This window comes from Phoxinus phoxinus (assembly GCF_949152265.1).
Source record: "Phoxinus phoxinus genome assembly, chromosome: 9".
Classification (NCBI taxonomy): Eukaryota; Metazoa; Chordata; class Actinopteri; order Cypriniformes; family Leuciscidae; genus Phoxinus; species Phoxinus phoxinus.
The window spans coordinates 14,363,755-14,384,966 of NC_136884.1; the positions used below are offsets into that span (position 1 = coordinate 14,363,755).

At 42.0% G+C, this 21,212-nt stretch overlaps 1 protein-coding gene across 8 annotated transcripts in view; it reads right to left on the bottom strand.

Moving 5' to 3' along the window:
• kmt2e (lysine (K)-specific methyltransferase 2E) overlaps positions 1–21,212 on the bottom strand; it is a 30,871-nt gene that overhangs the window by 2,275 nt on the left and 7,384 nt on the right. For 2 of the 8 annotated variants that reach the window (XM_079622214.1, XM_079622215.1), the window contains exons 2-23: positions 20,558–20,742; positions 14,404–14,515; positions 14,004–14,263; positions 10,936–11,075; positions 9,998–10,176; positions 9,417–9,455; positions 9,107–9,307; positions 8,871–9,001; positions 8,556–8,783; positions 8,011–8,263; positions 7,087–7,185; positions 5,457–5,528; positions 4,812–4,991; positions 3,910–4,236; positions 3,521–3,820; positions 3,153–3,306; positions 2,835–3,061; positions 2,105–2,161; positions 1,545–2,009; positions 1,131–1,360; positions 897–979; positions 76–158 (exon numbers count right to left, since the gene is read on the bottom strand). In XM_079622214.1, the coding sequence (XP_079478340.1) occupies positions 76–158; positions 897–979; positions 1,131–1,360; positions 1,545–2,009; positions 2,105–2,161; positions 2,835–3,061; positions 3,153–3,306; positions 3,521–3,820; positions 3,910–4,236; positions 4,812–4,991; positions 5,457–5,528; positions 7,087–7,185; positions 8,011–8,263; positions 8,556–8,783; positions 8,871–9,001; positions 9,107–9,307; positions 9,417–9,455; positions 9,998–10,176; positions 10,936–11,075; positions 14,004–14,263; positions 14,404–14,515; positions 20,558–20,628 (3,891 nt within the window). In that variant the 5' untranslated portion in view covers positions 20,629–20,742. Of the gene's footprint in view, positions 1–75; positions 159–896; positions 980–1,130; positions 1,361–1,544; positions 2,010–2,104; positions 2,162–2,834; positions 3,062–3,152; positions 3,307–3,520; positions 3,821–3,909; positions 4,237–4,811; positions 4,992–5,456; positions 5,529–7,086; positions 7,186–8,010; positions 8,264–8,555; positions 8,784–8,870; positions 9,002–9,106; positions 9,308–9,416; positions 9,456–9,997; positions 10,177–10,935; positions 11,076–14,003; positions 14,264–14,403; positions 14,516–15,400; positions 15,625–20,557; positions 20,743–21,212 lie in introns of those variants that run through there. The other 6 variants (XM_079622219.1, XM_079622217.1, XM_079622216.1 and 3 more) reach the window with 6 other exon arrangements.

Genomic DNA, 21,212 nt, shown 5'->3' on the forward strand with positions numbered 1-21,212 from the left:
ATGACATCAAATTGCTGGCTGAAAATTCGAATGTTGCCAAAATAGAATATTGCATTGAGAGAAGCAAACTCTTACTGCATGTGTTGATGGGCTCTTGCAGCTCTTAGGAGAAGGACATTCCTTCACCTGGGAGTCGCCACCCTCTGACTCCCCACTGTCTGAAAACGAGACAAAGAAGGTATTTTAATTCAAAGAAAGACTACAGAAGATCTTACCAGTGTTCCCACACCTTTTGATCAAGGCATTTCCATGATTTCTCCAATTGTTTAGGACACCTAAGTGGTGTCTTCCTCCTGGAGGGACATGTTCTTACAGAGTTTAGCTCCAACCTGCTCCAGCACACCTATCTGGAAGTTTATAGTAATCCTGAAGACATCGATCACCTGTTTCAGTGTTTAATTAAGGTTGGAGTTAAACTCTGCAGGAAAGTGGTCTTCCAGAAGCAGGATTAGACACCCCTGGAATTATTATTGGATACACCAAGGGTCTCCAACCCTGTTCTTGGAAAGCTAACATCCTGCAGACCCCAATCCCAAATCAAACACAACTGAACCAGCGAATCACAGGGTTCAGAGTTATAGGCAGGGTCGGAACTGAAGTCTGCAGAAGTGATAATTTCATCAGCTATTTTTTTAGTGTCAAATGTTGTATTTAGTTATCAAATTTTAATCAAGCTTGTTCTGTTTTTGTTTAGTCGACTAAATGTCTGGAAAAGGTAGTCTAGTGGTCACATTTTTGTCTCGCTGCATAATGGTTACATTGACACAATGATTGTCGTTTGAGAAATTTTAACATTTCATCAGAATTATCGTACTTTCACCTAGAAGCACAAATCAACTACCAGTTCTCCAAACCTGGAAATCTCAATCCAACATTATGTCCAAGGTTGTTCTTACCTGCATCCTTGCGATGGTCACTCAACAACAAGGCCCTGTGGTAGCTTCGCTCTCTGGCCTGCTCTACTGATGTGGAAGATGTCCTGTAAATTAAATGTTATAATTTTTAATTAATTCTGAACTGCAGCATTTGCCGGACTTTTTTCATATCTCCATAGAGAAGTCAAAATACAGCTTATGCTAATGCAGGCTAAGAGCTCATTGTCAAGGAACAGAAATTCTTTAGGGACGTACCACTGGCCTTCTCCGTCTCTCTCCCCCTGAGGTTGGGCGTCTGACTCCTCGCTAGGCTGAGGGGTCTTGGGGGTTGGTGTTGCTGCGAGAACAGGTGGCTCAAAGGGCATCTCCACAGCGACAGGGAAAACGTCTACTGGTGGTGCTGTGGAAACAGGTGATCCACACTCTCCCTTGGAGCCGCTTCTCCTTGCCTCACGCTGACGTTTCCTGTACTCCAGGAGAGAGACCTAACAACACATGAACATTGGTACAGTAAATTAATTACTTGAATAAATGGCATACATAATATTTTGACAAACAAATTTGAATTTTTCAGTTGTTTCTTCAGATGAGATTACCAGATAAAGAATTTGGAAAAAGAAAAACAAATCATTTTACATTTATACAATTGGCAAACGCTTTAACACAGACCTTTTTCTTCTGTGGGTTCTTTGCAGCGCCTCCCTCCCCTGCGCCCTCCCCACTCAATGAGCGGGTAAAGGTCACGCCACTTGCTTCCTCATTGCAGGGATAGAAGGGTGCCGCTTCACTGAAGGGGCCAGCGGAGGTTGAATCTGGCCTATACGCCCCCATCTCCAGGGTGTGAGAAGGGGTTAGGTCTCTCAGATTAGAGTTCACTGGGGAAAACGAGAGGCCACCTCGGTCTGGACTCTTCATCCAAGGAGGGTAAGATGAGGATGGCGTCTCAGGTGCCGAGGCAGCTTCTGAACCACCAGCATCAACCTCGATGCCTTCATCTACTACAGCATCCTGGGGGTCAGCTTGGGAGGGCTGAGGACTCAGAGACCCCATAGATTTTGTAGACTCCTGTGGAGCCGAATCAGAGCCCGCATTTCTCACGGTGGGAGATGCCAACAGCGAAGGAGGCCGCTCGACCTGACAGAAGACAACAAGATGTGTTAGATGTGGTGATGAAAAATCCAGCAAAACACTTCTTTAGCAGGTGTAGAATCTTTAAGTAGTGAACTCACATCTTGTGTACTGGGCCTCCGGCTACCATCTGGAGAGCTATCCATAGACGACTCACTCTGAAGATTTAGAGATTTCTTGATCATTTTGTTGCCTTTCACCAAATAATGACTCAAATCAATTGGCCAGAAGTGACCAATCATTTTATGACCATCACAACTAGTAATAACTGTGCCCACTTGGCCAATAGCAAAAGTGTTAGTGCCCTCTTGTGTCAGTTCAATTAAATATTAACAGCTTTGTCATAATAATCTATAAGGTTTCTGATATCAATATTTTGGTAATCATTTTTATTAAATATTGGGCAAAACATTTTCACTACTTCTCGTTCACGATAACTAGATTAGGGTTCTTCTTAAGTTATATTTTTGGCTTTTTGCCTTTTTTTTTGGAAAGAACAGTGCAGAGGAGACAGAAAGCAATGGGAGGAGAGAGGGGAACAGGATCAGAAAAGGACCTCGAGCTGGGACTTTAAATTGGGTTGCGCTACTGTGCTATATGCCAGAGCACTGTCCACAAGGCTTTAAAGTTTTTTTTTTTTTTTTTTTTAAGTATAATTTTACAGAGATTACACTCACAAACAGCAATTTCTAATAATTAAATATTTTAAGTACAGAATTATATTCATTCTATAAATTTCCATCAAGATTTTATTATTATTGAAATTTCAGGCATATCTACAGCAACAACACTGGCCACTTAAAGTCAACAACTTTGCAGATGTGGTCTTACCTCTTGTGGCAGAGGGTGGTTGGGAATCTGCACGGGTGTTGAGGGCTCAGTACTGGGTTCCTCTGGTCGTGGTCGAGGAGGCGTGGCTAGCAGCAGGGGTGTGCCTGGTGCATCTATCGACTCTGTTCGGGTTGGGGTGGCACAAGGAGACCCGTATGGGGTGGATGTCTCCGACATACAGGGATCAAGCGGACATAAGCGTCTTTTCTTCAACGGGGTAGGCAATTCTGCAAGCACACGGACAGAGTAAGATTGCAATCAGCTTTAGACAAGCTTTAAGAAAATGAACTTTCAGTTGGACAAGGACTGCTGACCCACCTGGTAGAGAGCAACTGCCATTGAGGGGTAGAGGGCTGTAGGACTCGCCGTTTATAGAGGGGCTGAGAGGGCTCTCACTAGGCATCAGCAGAGAAGGGCACCCTCCACCTGGGCTGGTGGAACCCTCCTCTTCTAAAGCTTGCTTCAGCCAACGCTACACAAAACACATGGAGTTAGACCAGAAACTTGCTATCCTGAATATAGTCGCTTCAATGTGAATATTAAAGTGGGTTTGAGCTGAAATTCGATTTTTTTCCTTTAATATCATCCACCAGGTGACTATTTTAATCTTTCGAGGGGCAAAAATCAATGATGAGCAATATCAATATGTTACTTGCTGACATCTCTGTATAATGCAGCAATGTTACCTTCTTGCAGGAGCCAGTGGTAGGTGGCGTTTCAGGCATTTCTCTCGAGCGTCGCCGTCCCGTGGGCACTCCGGGAGTGCTAGGGCTACGGTTGGCTAGAAAAGGAGAGGAGAAGCGGACGTAGTGTTTGGGCGTGCTGTAGACATGTGAGCTGCAGGCCATGCCCGGTAAAGAGTTCAGCTGTGTGGCCAAGACCTCAGGATCACTACTGATCCGCAATGGCCTCTCAGGCGGAGGTTCCGGGGTCCGCGAAGCTCCCAGCTCCTGTTTATCAACACCCATCCATTCGCTCACTAAGTGCTGTTGGGAAAGAGAATACGCAGTTATAAAACTCACAACAAACAGTTTGTGAGATGCATTTCATGGAAGCTAATGGTGAGGAATTCTACCTTTTTAGTTTTGGGGTACTTCTGTCCACTGCGGCATGCTGGGGCGGGTGAGCAGCTGTGTGGTGGGCTGGTGTCAGGGGCATGTGGCGGGGGAGCTTCAACCTCAGGGGCCAAGGGCATCTCTCCATCAAGAGTCTCTGCTGTTAAGGGCTCTAAAGCCTCACCAGGGGAATTAGGTGGCAAGTCGGAGCAGGCGCTGACCGTGCGCGTTCGCCGCCTCTGCTGTCCGATGTGAGTGCGATTCCGCGAGAAGCTTTTCCTCTGTTTGTTGCGGCTCACCTTTGCTGGCTTCAGACCAGGCTCCTCCTTTACTACCTCTAGCAAGGGCTAAAGGTCAAAACAATGAACAATTGTTTGAATTTTTACAATCAGGAGGAATAAACACACTTGCATAAAAGATAATTTCCTTACATACACTACAGTTCAACAGTTTGGGGTACATTTTTTGTTGTTGAAATAAATAAATACTTCTATTCAGCAAGGATGCATTAAACTTAATCAAAAGTTACAGTGAAGACATTTATAATGTTACAAAAGATTTCTATATTATACAAAAGCTGTTCTTTTAAAATGTAAGTTTCAATACATCAAAGAGTTCTGAAAAAATTTACTAAATATGTTTTGTGGAAACTGTGATGCAATCGTTTTCAACATTGATAACAAGAAATGTGAAAACTCATATTTGCCATCACACAAATAAATAACATTTTAAAATAGAAAAGTTATACTAATATTTCACAATATTACTGTTTTTATTTTAGTTAAAATAAATGGATATTTAAAAGTTCCAAAAGTAAATGACTTGGTTCGTAACTGCTGTTCGCATTCAGATTCAGTTGTACAAGAAAACGCACCATGGATTTAGCAATTCTTGCATGTGTGCATCATTGAAGGTTACGTACCTGTAACAGGACAGGAGGTTCAGCCTCAGGTGTAGTAGGGGGCTCTTCCTTAATATCGCTGCGTCCACCAATCTCCCCTTTAGTGCCGATCCTCTCTAACGCTTGCTCCCTCCGCTTTTCTCTCTTCTCCATACGAGCAAACGCCTGCAGAATGGCCTCCATCTTCCTCTCTTCACGCGTCTACATGATTGACAGACAGAAAGGAAGGAGGAAAGAAGACAACAGAGAAAGGCTGAGTCTATTTTCTGGCTGACAGTTGGGAACCCAGCTAGCCACTTAGTGCAATCAGCAGGCCATAGCCAGCAGCAAAGGCGGGAAAAGAGAGAAATGGGACACTTCTCTTCTACTCAAGAGGAAACATAAGACACCCCCAGGGTGTGAGAGGTGGCATGTGTGTGTATGTGTGTGTGTGTGTGACAGTTTCTGTACTCTCTCATGTCCTACCAAAAAGATCGGCAACAAATACCACACGAGGGTGTCTTGAGGTGGGCCATGTTGAGTGACTGAGGGTCGCATGCCTGGACTTCAGTCTCAGCATGGGGTCAGTGAGCACAGGACAGTGAGGTTAGTGTGTGGGTTCTCCTGTACAGTAACAGGCAGGGGAGTGGGTTGGGGGTTGTTCAGGATATGAAGGGGTAGGTTTACCTCCTTGTTTCTCAGAGCTCTGCAGCAGGAAGCCCCTGCGCTGTGACGATGGGACTCCTCTGCCGGGCTGCCCTGAATGGTGCCGAAAGAGACAGCCATCAGGGTTTAAACACACACAGGCCTCCAGCTTGCTCACACCCCCATGCACACACTCATACATATCAGCCTAGTTTTTATTGTATGGGTAGTGTGGTTGGGGTTTAGAGCTTCAGTATGGGCATACCACCGAAAGGTTGCCGGTTTCTGGGCTGGAAGAATTGACAACGCTCCAGTCTTTAAACAAAAATCCTAACCTCTAAAACGAGGAGCGAGATAATTTCCTCACCAACAAACTAGACTGGCGGGAACAAAAATTCAACGTGGTCTTTTGGAAGTGTCTGCTGCAATATACATTCTGTTTGAGCTACTCAAGGTAGTAGAGCACTCTAATAAGATTTTAAGATTTAAAATTTGTCCTGTTGCAGCAGAAAAAAAATGAAAGCTTAGGGAATTTCCACAAATAATGCAGCAGTCACTGTTAATTTATCCAGATAACACAACGTTGTTTATAGAAATTAGCTATTTTCTGCATTTTTATGTTAATGGAATTTCAGGATTGGTTGCAGTTGCTGCCAACTTCTTAACGTTCAGAGCCTGTTTTTCACACATTTTCCCATCTCCCTTTAATCATTCATGGCAAGCAAACAACAAAACACCACACACAGTAATGGCCACATCAAAACATTCACATAAAACATACATGTTAAGTGAGAGAGTTACTACACTCTCTAAGGTGGATCACAAGCTACTATGTAACCAACAGCCAAAGCGATAACACAACCAGACAGCTCCATGCACGTTGGTGCGTTGTGCATTACTAGGGTTAAAATTAAGTTTCATTATGTAAAACAATTCCCTGTTAGGACCTTTACAACTTTACAGTTGTGCGACTTTGTAATTTATACCCTAACATATTTTGAACGTAACGTTTTTTTGTTGTTGTTCTGGATAATTGAATTTCGGTAGGAAGCGGTTTTGAATAGATTCTTGAATACAAATAAATGGTAGTAAACGTGCTTTTAAAAATTTTGACTGAAGAACAAATATTTAGGGGAATACCACAAAAGTGGGTTCTATGTTAACATGTAAAATCAAATCCTAATGGCATGCATTGTGCTAAAGTACCGGTAATTTCAGAATTTCAAACACGCCAATATTCCAGTTGCGTGATCTCTCACTACTAACATGGTCTTGACATTTAATCAGAGGAGAGAGGTGATTGCAGAAGAAATACATGGTCTAGTTCTTAACGTCCCATCGTGGAAACCAAATAGGCTCCATAAAAGATGAAGTATGAAAAAGAAAGACAAAGCAACAAGGATGAGTGCCCTTGTGTTACCCTCCAGGAGGTTAAACTACACAGCGACAGGAACAGAGAAGCGGTGGCGGCAGCAGCAATATTAGCAGGGGGTTTATAGGGGGTGGAGGGGGGAAGAAAGGAATGGTGGAGCATTCTGGGAGCTGCCCAAATCACCACACAGACCGGGAGGCAGAACGAGGAGGGGAAAAAGACAGGGTGGGGGTGAGGGCAGTAGCGTTTCCATGGCGACCGTGTTTGCCATAGCTGTCATTTTCCCCTGGAAGCACTTACCATCTTCCTCCTCCTTTCTGCAATCTGCTCCTCTGACTCCATCTCTACTTCATTGCTAACGGAGGTTTTCTCTTCTAGATCCTCTATTAACTCAGGATCCTGCAAGAGGGGGAGAGGGGCCTTTATCATCGCCTGGCTACAGACCAGGAGAGGAGCATTAGAGAGGGAGAGAAAGTGTGGGAAGGGTCGATTCGCGCCCAAATTGTGGCCGAGATCTTGGGTCAGGCGGATCATATTGTACTTAAGGGAATCTGTGCATCAGTGCATCTACAAAACGGATCAGAGCGGATTTATGTCAGCATTGTGGACATCTCTTCCAGGATGTCCTGATATTTACGGTCTTACGAGCACCAGGATGGCAGGGAGTTACGAGTGTGGATTCTTTCACGCTTTCACAGCGTGGCAAACAAGCAAGATTTAATATTCTGCCATCCGCCACCATTGAAATATAGGAACATAAGAGCAAAACAATGAGGAAATATGTTTTCTGGTGATCAGACACTGTAGTTAAGGCCAGAAAGGAGATGTGGATGAGTAAACAGACCACTAGAATGTCTGAAAATATCCAAAGAAAGAATCATGCACAGATTAATACACACGGATAATTTTTTTTACATGCAAACATAAAGGATTTTTTCGACCTTTATAGATGACGGGACCCCCCCACCCAGACTCTCAGCCAACCCAGGGACGACGAATAGATTACAAAAAGCTAATAAGTAATAATAACTTTGATCAAAACAATAATATAACATTAATATTATTTAATGCTTCTAAGATTATTAGTTTGAAAGCATATTGAAAACGTCGACCTTGAAATACCTTTCATGGATGAAGACAGGTGTGTGAGGAGATTTTCTTTTAAACTTTTGAGGATAAGTATGAGATTGATTTCACTGACACCATTGTGCAGGTCTATCATACCTGATTGTTAGATATGGAGAGCCGGAGAGGAGAGAGTTTTCTCGGTTTGCCGTCATTGAGCGGTTTCCCCTTGGACCCATCACAGTCCATCGTGAGGTTCTGGTTCTGTCCGCTCTCGTCCCGCGGTTGCTCTTTGTCCTTGCGGCAACGCCGTCGTGTGCTAGAGCCCAGATTCTCCGTGGGTTCCAAGTTATGCTTGAGCACAGGGCATTCCGGATTGCCTTTCAAACACGCACAGTCCACCTTGTATTTACTACCAAACAAGACACGGAAAACAGAAACAGAGGAAAAGTGTGAACAGTACATTTTAAATAATGTTTGATGCTTTGCCACAGTGGACCAATCAGAATGAAGAACTGATTCTTCACAAGCTGAATGGTTGTATAACCAGTAAGGCCGTATTTCTGGGCTGGATTGGCACAGGGTGGAACAGTTAAGCAACGAGAGCAGTTTGGCCTGATGGTGGAAAAGCATCTAAATATTCCAGGTAGAAGTGTCAATCCATAAGGTAATAGGTGATACTCAGCCCTGGTGCGTGTGCTTACCAGCTGCTGTAGTCATAATCAAAGCCAATGGTGATCTCGCTCCCCTTGGAGATGGACCTCAGAGAGTAAATGTACAAATGCAGCATGCCGTCCTCGATCACGTGCCGCACCTCAGCATTGGGGGTGCAGGAGCGACGGATGAATCGGGCCTCATTCCCGAAGCTCCGTGCGTCCACGCACATTTCCAAACCGTCAAACTTAGAGTAGAACAATACAAAAGGGTACGGCCTGCGAAACAAAACAACAGTATAAATAAAAATACACAGCAGAATATATAAAATAAACGTTCAGAGGCACAAAGGGGCCTTTCAATACCTCTTAAAAAAGTAGCCATTGGCCTCAAACTGTTGTCGTAGCATGACCTTCCCTCTGTACTCGATTATGAGCGAATCGGCAGCCAAGTCCCGCGCAGCCTTCAGAATGCGCTTGTTCTTCTGTACGTGAGACTGAGATGAAAAAATCTGAGTGATTTTGTTGTACAAAAACACACACAACGCACCAAAAAACAGACCAATATTGTGGTGGAATTTGTATATGTGAGTTTACAATACCTCTACAGGTGGTTTGAAGGCTGCGGTGTGTGTATTGTAGGCTAGCGTTTTGCCATCTCTGGCTTCTTTGACTGTTAGCAGTAGCTGCACTTCTTCACTGTACTGGTTACTGCTGGCTTCCTCATAGCGCTCCATCCAGGACTTCATCTTATTCTCCCAAAGAGAGGGAGTATCTGTCGGCTCACACTCTGGAGCTGAGCCCTGAGGACGCACATATGCACAAGATGGTAAACATGCAGCCTAAGCATCTGTAACACACTTTTTAATAGCTATTTGTGAGTTGTATTTTTGACAGCTGTAGAGCACCCACCTTCACTCTAGATGATTTTCTAGAGCCTTCACGGAATGACTGAAAGACAGAAACAAGCCGATATCAGACTTTGTGTAATGACGTGATATTCAATTAAACACAGATACAGGACAGGGCTAAATTTTACATATTTAAAATCATTCAACAAGTATGCAATAAATTGATTAAAAGTGACAGTTAAGTCATTTATAATGTTACAATGTTTCATCAAATCACCATATTAGAAAGATTTCTGAAGGATCATGTGACACTGAAGACTGGAGTAATGATAGGAATAAATTACATTTTGAAATATATCAAAATAGAAAAGAAGGATTTAAATTTGTAATAATATTTAATAATATTACGCTTTTTACTTGTATTTTTGATCAAATAAATGCTGATGGTGAAACTGTTGTGTATGTTGGTTGTGTATACCACAATGTAGTCAGTACATATATAGTTAGTACACTTCTCACTATCGATCCTTATCGAATAAGACAATTAAAATGTATTAAGAAAAAAAGAAGAAGAAGAATAATAAGAAAAAACAAATCACATTTGCTTGTTAATGCTAAAAGTGTTGGTTGTGTGATCCAGACCTTCTTGGCCCTGGCTGTAGCCTGGGGCTCCTTTTCTCCGCTCTTCTTTCGTTTCTTTTCAGTCTGTTTGTGGCCGAGACGTGCTGTTGTGAGCGTTATGCTGGTGGGGGTGTGCTGAAACGCTGTGTACAGCTCTAGTGGAACCTCATCCCCACTTTCTGTAGCACTGGTGTCCCCGTCTGCAACAATGACCCAGTACATGAGCTTACATACCAAATCCAACTCCTAAACCATCATAGTACAGTTGACATTTAACCCTCAACATTAATTATAAAATAATGCCTGTTTGAACTAGTGCTAGTCAAACAGGTTTTTTTTTTTTGATGATCATGGTATTTTTTAAGATTCTGGCGGTTTAACGGTAAACCATGTTTATTTTTCTTTGTTGTTGCTTATTTTACTGTCAGAAGTACAAAGAATATAAAACATTGTAAGGACAAATACAAATTTACTTTTAAAAATGGTGGTAAGCAAATCAATTCATAAAACTAACAATTTAGTATGGCGGTATTTTAAAAATACATATCGTTCGCAAAACTGAAACCAGTTTATCGCCCAGCACTAGTTTGACCAGACACTATTGCCCTCAAAGCAGTTTGACATGGAATTAAACTGCAGTTGTATTGGCCAACCATCTCCAGCAGGTGGCATTAGAGTTGGAGAGCTTACTAAAATCTCTAGTAATGATTGACACCACTACAGGAGAGCTTCTTATAGAATTGCCTGTAAAGATTTAAGGAAGGTCAGTTTTAAATTTAATGTTATACAAAAGCTCATGTGATCATGTATCCATATAGTGTTTATATATAGTGCAACAAGTCATCAGACTCTAAATATGCTTGTCTACAGCTGAACTGTGGGAAAAAGCAGTAGTGCCATTGTTTCTGTGGGAGAGGTTGAACGTGTCTGTAGGCTTGTTTGTTTTTGTGAAAACTCACCAGACATGTTCTCTCGCTTCCTGGTTTGCAGTAGGATGGCGTGCTCTCGGTCCAGGGTGCGTGGCTGACAGCGCTCACACAGGTAGGTCTCGGGAATGTGTTGCCGGTCGATCCCCATGCAGTCTATGTGCTGCCACACACTAAGACACAAAGCCAAAGAAAGATACGGATGAGAAGTTACTCTCTTTTGGTATTATCTGACTGTGAACAAAGTGACTGACAGATCTCACTATTCAAACATTCGATCAACTGCCTGAACTTGTATCAACAACAGTTTTCATCTCCACACAGAATTCCCAGCACTTCTACATGTCTTGTTGACAGCACTAATCGCAAACAAAGAACGTGATCTGATCTCAGCAAACATTAATGTCAGCGTTTAGAGAGCGGAAAGCAGGTAACGCTGCTTCAAAAGAATAAAGCTACAAAACCAAAATAGATTTTCAAGAGCATTTTCTACCTGTTGTGTGGCCTTTTTTTAAACCGTGTATAAAAAAACACAGTCTACTGTCCAATTACATTAAATACTTGACAAAACAAAGACTTTCTATATAGAAAGATGGTGCACTCATATTACTTATGAATGGGAGAAAGTCATTGCATCACTGCAGCTGCCGTTAGAAGCTCCGGTTGTTATAGAAACAACAGTCAACTCGAGCTTAGGACTGTACATACGCATTAGCTGGTCTAACCTGGAAAATAGGCTTTTTTAACACTATTTAACACATAATAAACAACATTTATGTGAGAGTTCATCTCAGATTTTGTTGCTGATTTGAATTTAATTGTGAGTTCAGCAAGCATTTTTTGAGATTACGGGATTCCCCCGTTCAAGTAGATAAGATTTGGTCTTGGATGCCAGAAATAGCTGACCTGGGGTGTTGCAAATATGGCTGTCGAGTGAACAGACTTTCCTTGTAAAGTATATTATATTATGGATATATTACTCAAATTCAACAACATCAAGCTAGAAAACAAGAAGATAACGTACAAAATTACATGATGAAGGGTTTGCTGAAATGCTTTTAAAATAGGGTCTGGTTACTATGTTAGATTGTACACCTTTCTACCAACTTAAAATAAACATTTTCCCTACACCTGGGGCATATCTGTCCCTTTGTGGCATCTTTGCCTTAGGCTAGCTGCGATAGTCGGTGCTACACAGTGTTCAGCCGCATACATCGCTTGCCCACCGTGGCAAGTAATTAAAGCCATTTAGTTCAGTTAGAGAACAGACACTACAATTAAAAACTGAACACGTCTGCTCAATGCAGCGTGAGCCAAAATAGTCTCGCAGCACAGATCAGCATCAGAAGTCAGATTTCATTTATCACATGACGAGTGCGAGAGTGACTGACAAGACGATGGCGGAATATTTCGTTTCAAAGTGAAATGTTAAAGCGCCTATTTGGCAAAACTGTGGATTTAAACCCAATGCTAATAGGGAATCTTAACATTAATGACACATTCTGTAAATGTTGCCTGACGAAGGTGGCAGCCTCCGGAGGGAACACTTCTAATTTACTTACACACACATTTTGTTAATAAAAGTTATACGTTTAATATAAGCTTAAAGGTTTTGTTGTTGTGTTTTTCATTCATGTCTGCCTTACTAGACTCTGCACAGGACCTACCGGTTGTACTGCATGATTTTTTTTTAAATATCAGGTCTTGTCTCAAGCAGGGCTCCAGACTGCAACCAAATAATCACATTTTGTGACCTTTTTTTCCTGCCGAAGCGACTATTTTGTTAGAGATTGCACTGGCGCCACCGTCACATTGCCCAAGTAATAAGAGCTGCCATTTCTGTTGCATATAAGAAACAATGGCAAACAAAATGTAAGTGGAACGAAACTGCACTACTTGAGCTGAGGGGACCGTTTATCAGCTCTAAGCAATAATAGAGAGTGCAGCGAGAGCTCAGAACAGGTTTACTTGTGGGCTGATCTCGATCCCACAACACCGTTGCTACACATCGCTGGGAGTTCCAGTGAGAAAGCGTTTGAATTCACTGCAGTATTAATAACATCGCTGCGAGATCTAGTGAGAAGCATTCAGATTCAGTACAGAAATCTCTTTAATAAACCATAGACATCACATCAAACAGCGCTGACATGGAAACCAGGAGAATCATTGAGCAACGAACAAACAAGTTATAGAAGGCTTTTCAATCCACAAATCACCAACACAGACTAATTAGCCATTTCCACTCCCGAACATATGGAAAAGTAGACAAAAACTTTTCTTCGAATTGTGACTGAATTACTAAAAGCAAGTAAACAGCGCTCCTTTTATAATCACCGAATCTGTCGGTCAGTTCAGTATCATACTATAGATAGAACAACGGTATATTTAATAAGAGTATTAAAATGATGTTATTGCACGTTACTGTTGTTAATACAAGTTCATTTCAAGTACAGTATTTTACTGTCCAATATACAAAGGTAATATTATTTTTTGCACTTATTAATGCAAAACAATAGCAATTAAAAAAATCCCCCAGCACTACCAAATCAGGTGCTGATGCCACCATCTGTAGAACTTAGTGGCACTGGTGCTACTGCTCTCAAATGTTAGTCTGGAGCCCTGCTTTGCTTTTAATAGTACATATGAATTAAATGCATAACAGGAAAACAAATAGTAAATCAAATGAAATGCAACATGGACATTTTTACCATAAATATGGGGCATTTTTGTCCTTATTCTATCCTATGTCTGACATATACAGCTCTCTACTACCCAGAATATAATAACCCTTACATTTAAATACATAATTAAATTAATATTTTAAATAATATACATTACATCTATCCTACATTTAAAATATCTGGGACTTTTGTCACTCTGTGGCATCTTTGCCCTCTTAACAGTTTAGGACCCAACAGAAGTACTTTACAAGATTCTTTATAACAGACCTCGTCTCATGACCTAGTGATTTCCACAGCATTTATAGACACTTCAAGCTGGATAGGCTGGGTTTTGAAACACAGCCATGACCTTCATAATTACACATGTAGAGTAGACGTAGTTTGAACATGTCAAATTGGCATCAAGGTGTGTGGTCCCACCTGCACTTGTCGCAGCATATCATGTAGCCATCGTCATGGGTGAAGCCGCAGATGCAGCGTGTGATGTCAGCACCGTAGCTGCCGTCTTCCGAGGTGCTGAGCGTGGTGCCACGCGACGCCTCGTCCTGCCCGCCGGGCACGAACAAGTTCTCGCCTGGCCGGCCCGCGGGCGCAAACAAAGCCTCTCCTGGTCGGATCAGCACCGAGGGTGGCGGGGATGCCGGTGGGGTGGGTGGGGGTCGCGCCCCATAATTATGGTCCTGTCAAAGAACGCGGGAGGAGGAACCATTAGAAAGTCGTTGAGCAAAAGCATCAGATAACACAGAATGTAGATAAGCAGGTCAAGGCTCTAAGGGCGTGGAAGTGCAGCAAGGTGTGTTTGTTGGGGGATGATACTTACAGCATAAGGCAGACCGATGTAGCCGTGGGAGTGGTGGGAGCTGCTGCTGTATATCTGGTGAGGGTAGCTGGACTTCTCAACTACCACAGAGCTCGCCTCCACAGATTCTGGTCTACTCCATATACACAAACACAAAGAGGGAAAAAAAAGAGAGGCGGGAATGAGGAACAAGTCCTACAAGGCGTGAGTTTTTAAAGTACACAAAAAAAAACAAAAAAAAAACAGGTTTGACGGCAGTGGAACAAAAGGGAAAGGAAGAACAAAGCTTGCTAGGAGAAGTTTATTCACCTTCGAATCAGTTTTGTTGTTGTTGCATCAGTCAACAATGCATATTTTAGCACAACACAGAACATAGACCTCAGTAGTGACCTGCTATCTGTACACACGTGTGTGTGTCCAGTCATGCCCTCAACTGGCGGGACGCGACTTGTAGAAAGTGAAACAACAGGATCATGCGTCTCTAATCTCTAAATTAAGTCTGTCACACAAAACCCAAACCCTATCTACTCCACACAAACATGCCCAATGAAAGGGTCCTTGATTCCACCTCGTTTTAAATGAATGGAAGATTTAGAGTAAAACCAGAAAGGGCAGGAGTGTTTGGCGTATGAAATTGGCTGCAAAGGGGCCTTTAATGCCAAGTTTTATTGGCAGAAAGCGCCAAAAAAGGACACACACAGAAAGATGGACCCTTACAGTCAGATTTATAATCGCGTATATAAACATTACAGTGATTTTCTCACACAAAAAACTGTCAAGGTCACGTAGCCACTTTAATACCAGTATAGAAACAGATTAGACGCTTAACCTGACACCAGTGCACTCATATAAACAACAGTTACAAGGTAATTTGCATAGCACTACCTTTCTGCACATGAGGCAAGCATGTGTTGCTTTCAACGTGAGATGACACAAAAACAAGCACACATGTACTTCAAAGGTATCATACTCCTTAATAAAACAGGAAGATCTCCCAAAAAACGGTGCCAAAACTTACCACAAATCAAAGCGTCTGCCGAGTAAAAAGCAAATGCGCAAATGTCCGTATGTGTTTCTCTTTCCTGTTTTTGTTGTATTCTCACTTTCCTCCCAATCATGTCTCACTGCAAACGGAGAGAGACTGTACCTGCTCCTCACATTCACCTCGTGCTGTCTGTCCCTACCTCACGCTCACACTTCCTGATTCAGTTGGCGCTTGCAGCTAACTGTCAAAGTGAAAGTGTGGGAACTGCTGAGAGGCGGACCCTTTAGAGAAAGAGTGTGTGTGTGTGTGTGTGTGTGTGTGTCTGTCTGCACGAGTCAAATGAGAACAAGAGCTCTTACGAAAAAAACGGCCCTTCCAGGCAGCCGATAAATGATTAGCAGGTTTTTATTGATGCCTTTACATTACGGTGTGGTTTTAGCGATAAGATTATCAACGCAGGGCAGGTGACAGGCCGGGGGATTTCCTGCGCATCGGTGACAATAAACTCGTGTCTTTACTAAAATACAGCCGCCTCTCTCAGCAGGAGGAGGACTTTAAACAGGGGGCGAGTCAAAAGGAGACAGAGAGAAGGTGTTTGAGTAGGTGCAATGACAGAGAGAGGGAGGTTTGACAGATTGAAAAACTAAAAATCTAATTAGCAATTAACACAGAATTAAACCGTAACATTATTTTGAGTCCATAAAAGATTTGACACCCGGGTGCAAAGTTTTAGACGTTTCTCCTCTTAAACGTCAATATCCAATGACAGCTAACAAAGTATTTGAAAAATCAGTATCTTTGGTGACTAAATTAACAACAATCTTAATCCGGAAATATCATCGCAGCACAGCACACTATGTTACTGTACTTTGTGTTACATAAACAAAATCTGTACAAAACTGTTAATGGAGAGAAAGAGCTGAAAACGCATGAAAGACGGAAAAGACAGGACAAAGTGTGGAGTGTAATTGAATCTCCAATTAAAAGTAACTGGTATGCATGTGCTAATCATAGCCCACCGCTCCAGAGACGGCTTAATATGGAATAGACACAATCCCCACACACACACACACACACACACACCTGTTGAGAGAGAGTGGGGCGACAGATAGCAGGGTTCCTACACATTTTTAATTTCAAAATTCCATTCTTTTCCAGACTCAAAATTCCAAATCTATCTGTAGATTTTTCAGACCATACTTAACATAAATGGTTCATACAGTATTATATCTTCAAATAGTTTTTTCAGTGGTTTTCATGTTGTGAGTAATGTGATAACATGCGCTTAGATTATGAGAAGAACCTACAACGCTTTATAACCTGCATATATTCACCTCTGACAGCTTGATGTTGCATGATCACCAAACAGCAAAGCACAGTCTGATTTAGATGATCATTCGCTGCTTCATCTGCTGGTTTGAGTGCCACATGCATTTATTGAAGTTCAAAAGAGTCACTTAAGGTAAACACAAACAGTTTTGCATTTTATGAAAATGTGCGCCTCATGTTCGACAATCACTAAACGATCATTAAATGTTTGCCATGAAAACACTGCTTGTAAGATTTTTTTTTTTAAAGAAACTATTAAAGCCACCCTGTGGGGAAAATCAAGCTTTTAATGTTTGTTTATATGTCTATGTGGCGTTTTAATAGGCTTTAAGACAAACCATGTGCAAATGCATATTTTCTCCTTAAAACTGCAGAGGACCAAAGACGGTTTGAAATCACTGGTGTTTCTGACGTCACAAACTACCTTGTAACCAATCAGGACAATGTGTGATCGTCAACAGGTTGATCTATGAATAGGTGTGAGTGACTGGAGGCGGGCCTTATTCATAGAGCAGCGTATACTAAATGAGGAAGTGTGTAGTTACATTCAAGCTATTTTAAGGCATGAAGAAATTAAGGAAAAATTTAAAAATGTAATTTTGGTGATCATATATGAGTTTTAAGGGATACAAATATTGACTACAGGCCAGGGGGACTTTCAATTTTTAGAAAACTAAATGGGGGCAATAGTGAAACTTGAACAAATATTTTTCCATAATTATCCTGACCTGGAAATTACTCAAATCAAATTCCATACTTTTCCAAACTGCGTAGGAACCCTGAGAAAGGGCACCGAGAAAGAGTGACAGCTCACTTTTGAGGGCTCCCACTTCCTCCTATTACATACAGTACCCAGAGATGCAAACACACAAGTTACATGCGTGTCATGTGAGGGTAATTCACACCACACAGCGTCCATCTAGAGGTCCAGGACGAGGTTTAGAGGGATAACAGCAGCTGTTTCAGGTCCAATGGCATTTTAACGGACTATCTGTTGACATCACAGTGATGCACAATGCCTGGTAACCATGACAACCTCTGCCGCAGGCTCGGGGTGGGCTGACCCTGACTGAGGAGTAATGTCAGGAACAAGACAAAAAAGCCGTGTATGAGACGTGCGACACTCGTAGGATATCTGCAGTTGCGTCGACCACCATGCAAGACCACCCGTTTTTTTGTTTCTCGTTCAGTGGCAGGTGGAGATCCTTCTTAAGGCTTGTTAGAGCTTGAGGAATAAATCTGCGGTATGCAGACAGGCGTACGGATAGCCCGAAAGAGACTAAAACCCAGACGGATGTAAAGCTACGCGGCAGCACGGCCTCTTAAGCAGGCTAAAGCTCTGGGGCCCAGCTGTCACTCAGCCGGTCGTCATGACGACAGCCCTGCGCAGTGCAGGAGAGATCGCCATGGCAACACAAAGTGACGAGGCAACGAGACGGAGCTCGGCATTTAAAGAGAAACACACTGCGTTCATTCAAGCGCATGCTGCAGAGGGGAGGGTCTGCTGCTGTACGCCACGTGATGCACAGTCTACTAACTAACAGTTTCCTGCACTGAAACTAACAAAGCTGATGAATAGTAGCCTAATATTGAAATAAATAATAAAAGGACATGCTTACTGATGCTACAAATACCAAACTGCAAACCAAAGCTCATTCTGAATGCAATTCAACAGTTTATTTTACAGTGTCCTTGTTACACATTACATTAAGCACAATTTATAGTAATTACTATAAGTAGTACAATTGACCGTTCGCAAAAGCCACGCCCCTTAGTTATTGTTACTACGCCCGTCAAACAATTGAGAACCAGACACCTGTTTGGGTTGAGCTCCATACATTAAGTGATTGGTTTTGGAGTAATGCAGCAGACATATCCTCCAAGGCACGACAGAAAGTATAGACAGAATATCGCACGGGAGCACATGCACTAAACAGTTTTGTAAAATTATATATCAATCATTTTTATTTGATCATATATCATTTTACAAAACTGTTTTGCGTCCCGCGCGCGCTATTTCAGTCACAACACTGCAATCAGAGGACGCGCTGAAACCATCAACTCTCGATGCGGTTCTCTTCATTCATAACTCAGCCTACTGAGAAGGATATATTTGTGTAAATGGTTGTGCAACTGCCCGAACTTTGTTTTGAAGTTTAACGTTTGAGTTCCATAGGAATTTGTGACTGTGTACCTGTTCAACCACATCAAAGTTGTGTCCTAATTAGTAAGTCCGTGCTTTTTCTCTTTTTTTTCTCTTGTTTGCTGACTGATGAGGGGCCGCAGTGCCGTAGTGAAACGGTGTTTGTACATGTAGCCTATTTTTTTTTAATATAGTTGCAAGCAATCATAAAATACAGCAAGTTTTAAGCCCGTGCAGACCCCACTGCCATAGGCGCATCGTTGCACTATCTTGCTGAAATCGGAATGTTTGACGGAGGTCCTTCTCCTTAGTTACAGTTGCTGAGCTAGGATTGGACGAGAACCGTTAGAGGGCGGAGTTTTGCGAACGGTCAATTACATGCAACTAACTCTAAAGTACACCCTAACCCTAGAGTAAGTACATAAGGGATAATGTATAGCGAGGCGGTTGTTATAGCGAACAACAACCGCCTCGCTATACATTATCCCGCTTAATACATGGCTACCAACCAAATAGATCAATCATTTGACACAAAATATTGATTTAAAAAGGAGTTTATTGATTTATAAATGATTGTATTGCTTCCGTTAAAGAACACCGTGTCCATGGCAACGCTCTGTTTTTCATGGCAACGGTGTGTTATCAAGTAATAGCAGACCGCATTCTACATTAGAATTTAACCAAGCCATGTAATAAATGTAGTTAATTTATTATTACTCAGTACTGTATAATTACACTGTAACAGACACCTTCAAATAAAGGGTTACACTTTACTTTAAGGTGTCGTTGTAGTGTAATTACATTTTTTAAGTACTGAGTAACGTAATATTAAGCAACTACATGTACTTGGTTACTACTATGGTTAGGGTAGGATTTGGTTGAGGGTTAGTTGCATGTAATTATGCATAATTTACTGTTATTATTACTATTGTAAGTACATGTAACATATGTAACAAGGACACTAAAATAAAGTGTTAACAAATAAAGTATAACCTATTTTTTTTAAAGGTACAGTACACCTAAAATTAAAACAGCGGCAATTGACTTGTCAATTTAATAAAACGCTTTCTTAATCATTTTTTTTATCGCAAAAGAAAACAATTTTTATTCAGAGATTTGGTTCAATTTATCAGTTGTTGATTGGATGTTGAGATGTGGGAGCTTCACTCAAAAGTGACGGCAGATGAACGTGAGCTCACCGGGACGCAGTTTAAGAAAACAAAGTGATTGAAGTGCTGGACGAATTTTTATTTCATGCTGACTTCAAGCCTTTTATTACTCTTTAAATGTTCCATTCCTCACACAAAGCTTTTATATGCTTTCAGAAGTCTTACAGATCACTTGTATGGCGTTTATGGGTTTCACAATAACATTTTTGAACCTTAACAGCTCCAGCCTCAATCTACTTTCATTGTTTGGAGAAGAGCAACTGCTAAATAACTTCTGTTCCACCGAAAGAGCATGTTTCTGATGAGAAAGTAACAGAAAGATGAGAGAACGGAAGCGGGTGGTGGAAAGAAAATCAGACTACAGATGCGCTTCCCTCTGCTGATGCAACCAGAAAAAGAACAAAATGAAACAAAAGGTAGTGATGAGTCAATATGAGAGAGAGAGAGAGAGAGAGAGAGAGAGAGAGAGAGAGAGAGAGAGAGAGAGAGAGAGAGAGAGAGAGAGAGAGAGAGAGAGAGAGAGAGAGAGAGCGAGAGAGAGAGACTCACTCTGAGCCTGCAGCCATGTCCAGGTACGAGGTGTTGGCCGTGTCCACCCCTACTGGGATGACTATGCTCATGACGTTCTGTGCTGGGAGTCTCTTGTCCTACTGAGTCCAGAGCACAGCAATCCAAAACACTGAGGCATGTCAGCCACAGCACTCATTGCACACATCTAAGTGCATCCACAAGGCCTGCAAAAGAGATGGAGAGAAAAACAGTTAGAGTTTGACATTCCTCCAGACTCCAGACAAATGAGCACGTGACGGGGGCATATTTATGGACACTTCACACAAGTACTGTACATATTACAAACTCTGGGTCATTTCAGTTAGTATTGTAAACAACAGGTCAGGATGTGATACTTTTCAAGGAGTAGCTATGATTCATAGCACAAACATGACGCCATTGTTGGCTCCGAGACATAATATTATTCTTGCAGGCATCAAGGGCACTGGTTAACATATGTTCATTTCTAATGGAAAAACATCAAAAGACAGGGCTTTAGCTTGATGGTTTGTGCTTCAACATGATTTGGGTTGCTTGGCTCATAGAAGAAAAAAAAATCTGTGTTTGAACACGTCTTTTGTATAACAAGGGAGGGGAAGTGAAGATTGTGTGGCAAAAGCGTGTCCAATAACAGAGCTCGACCTTTGTAGAAACA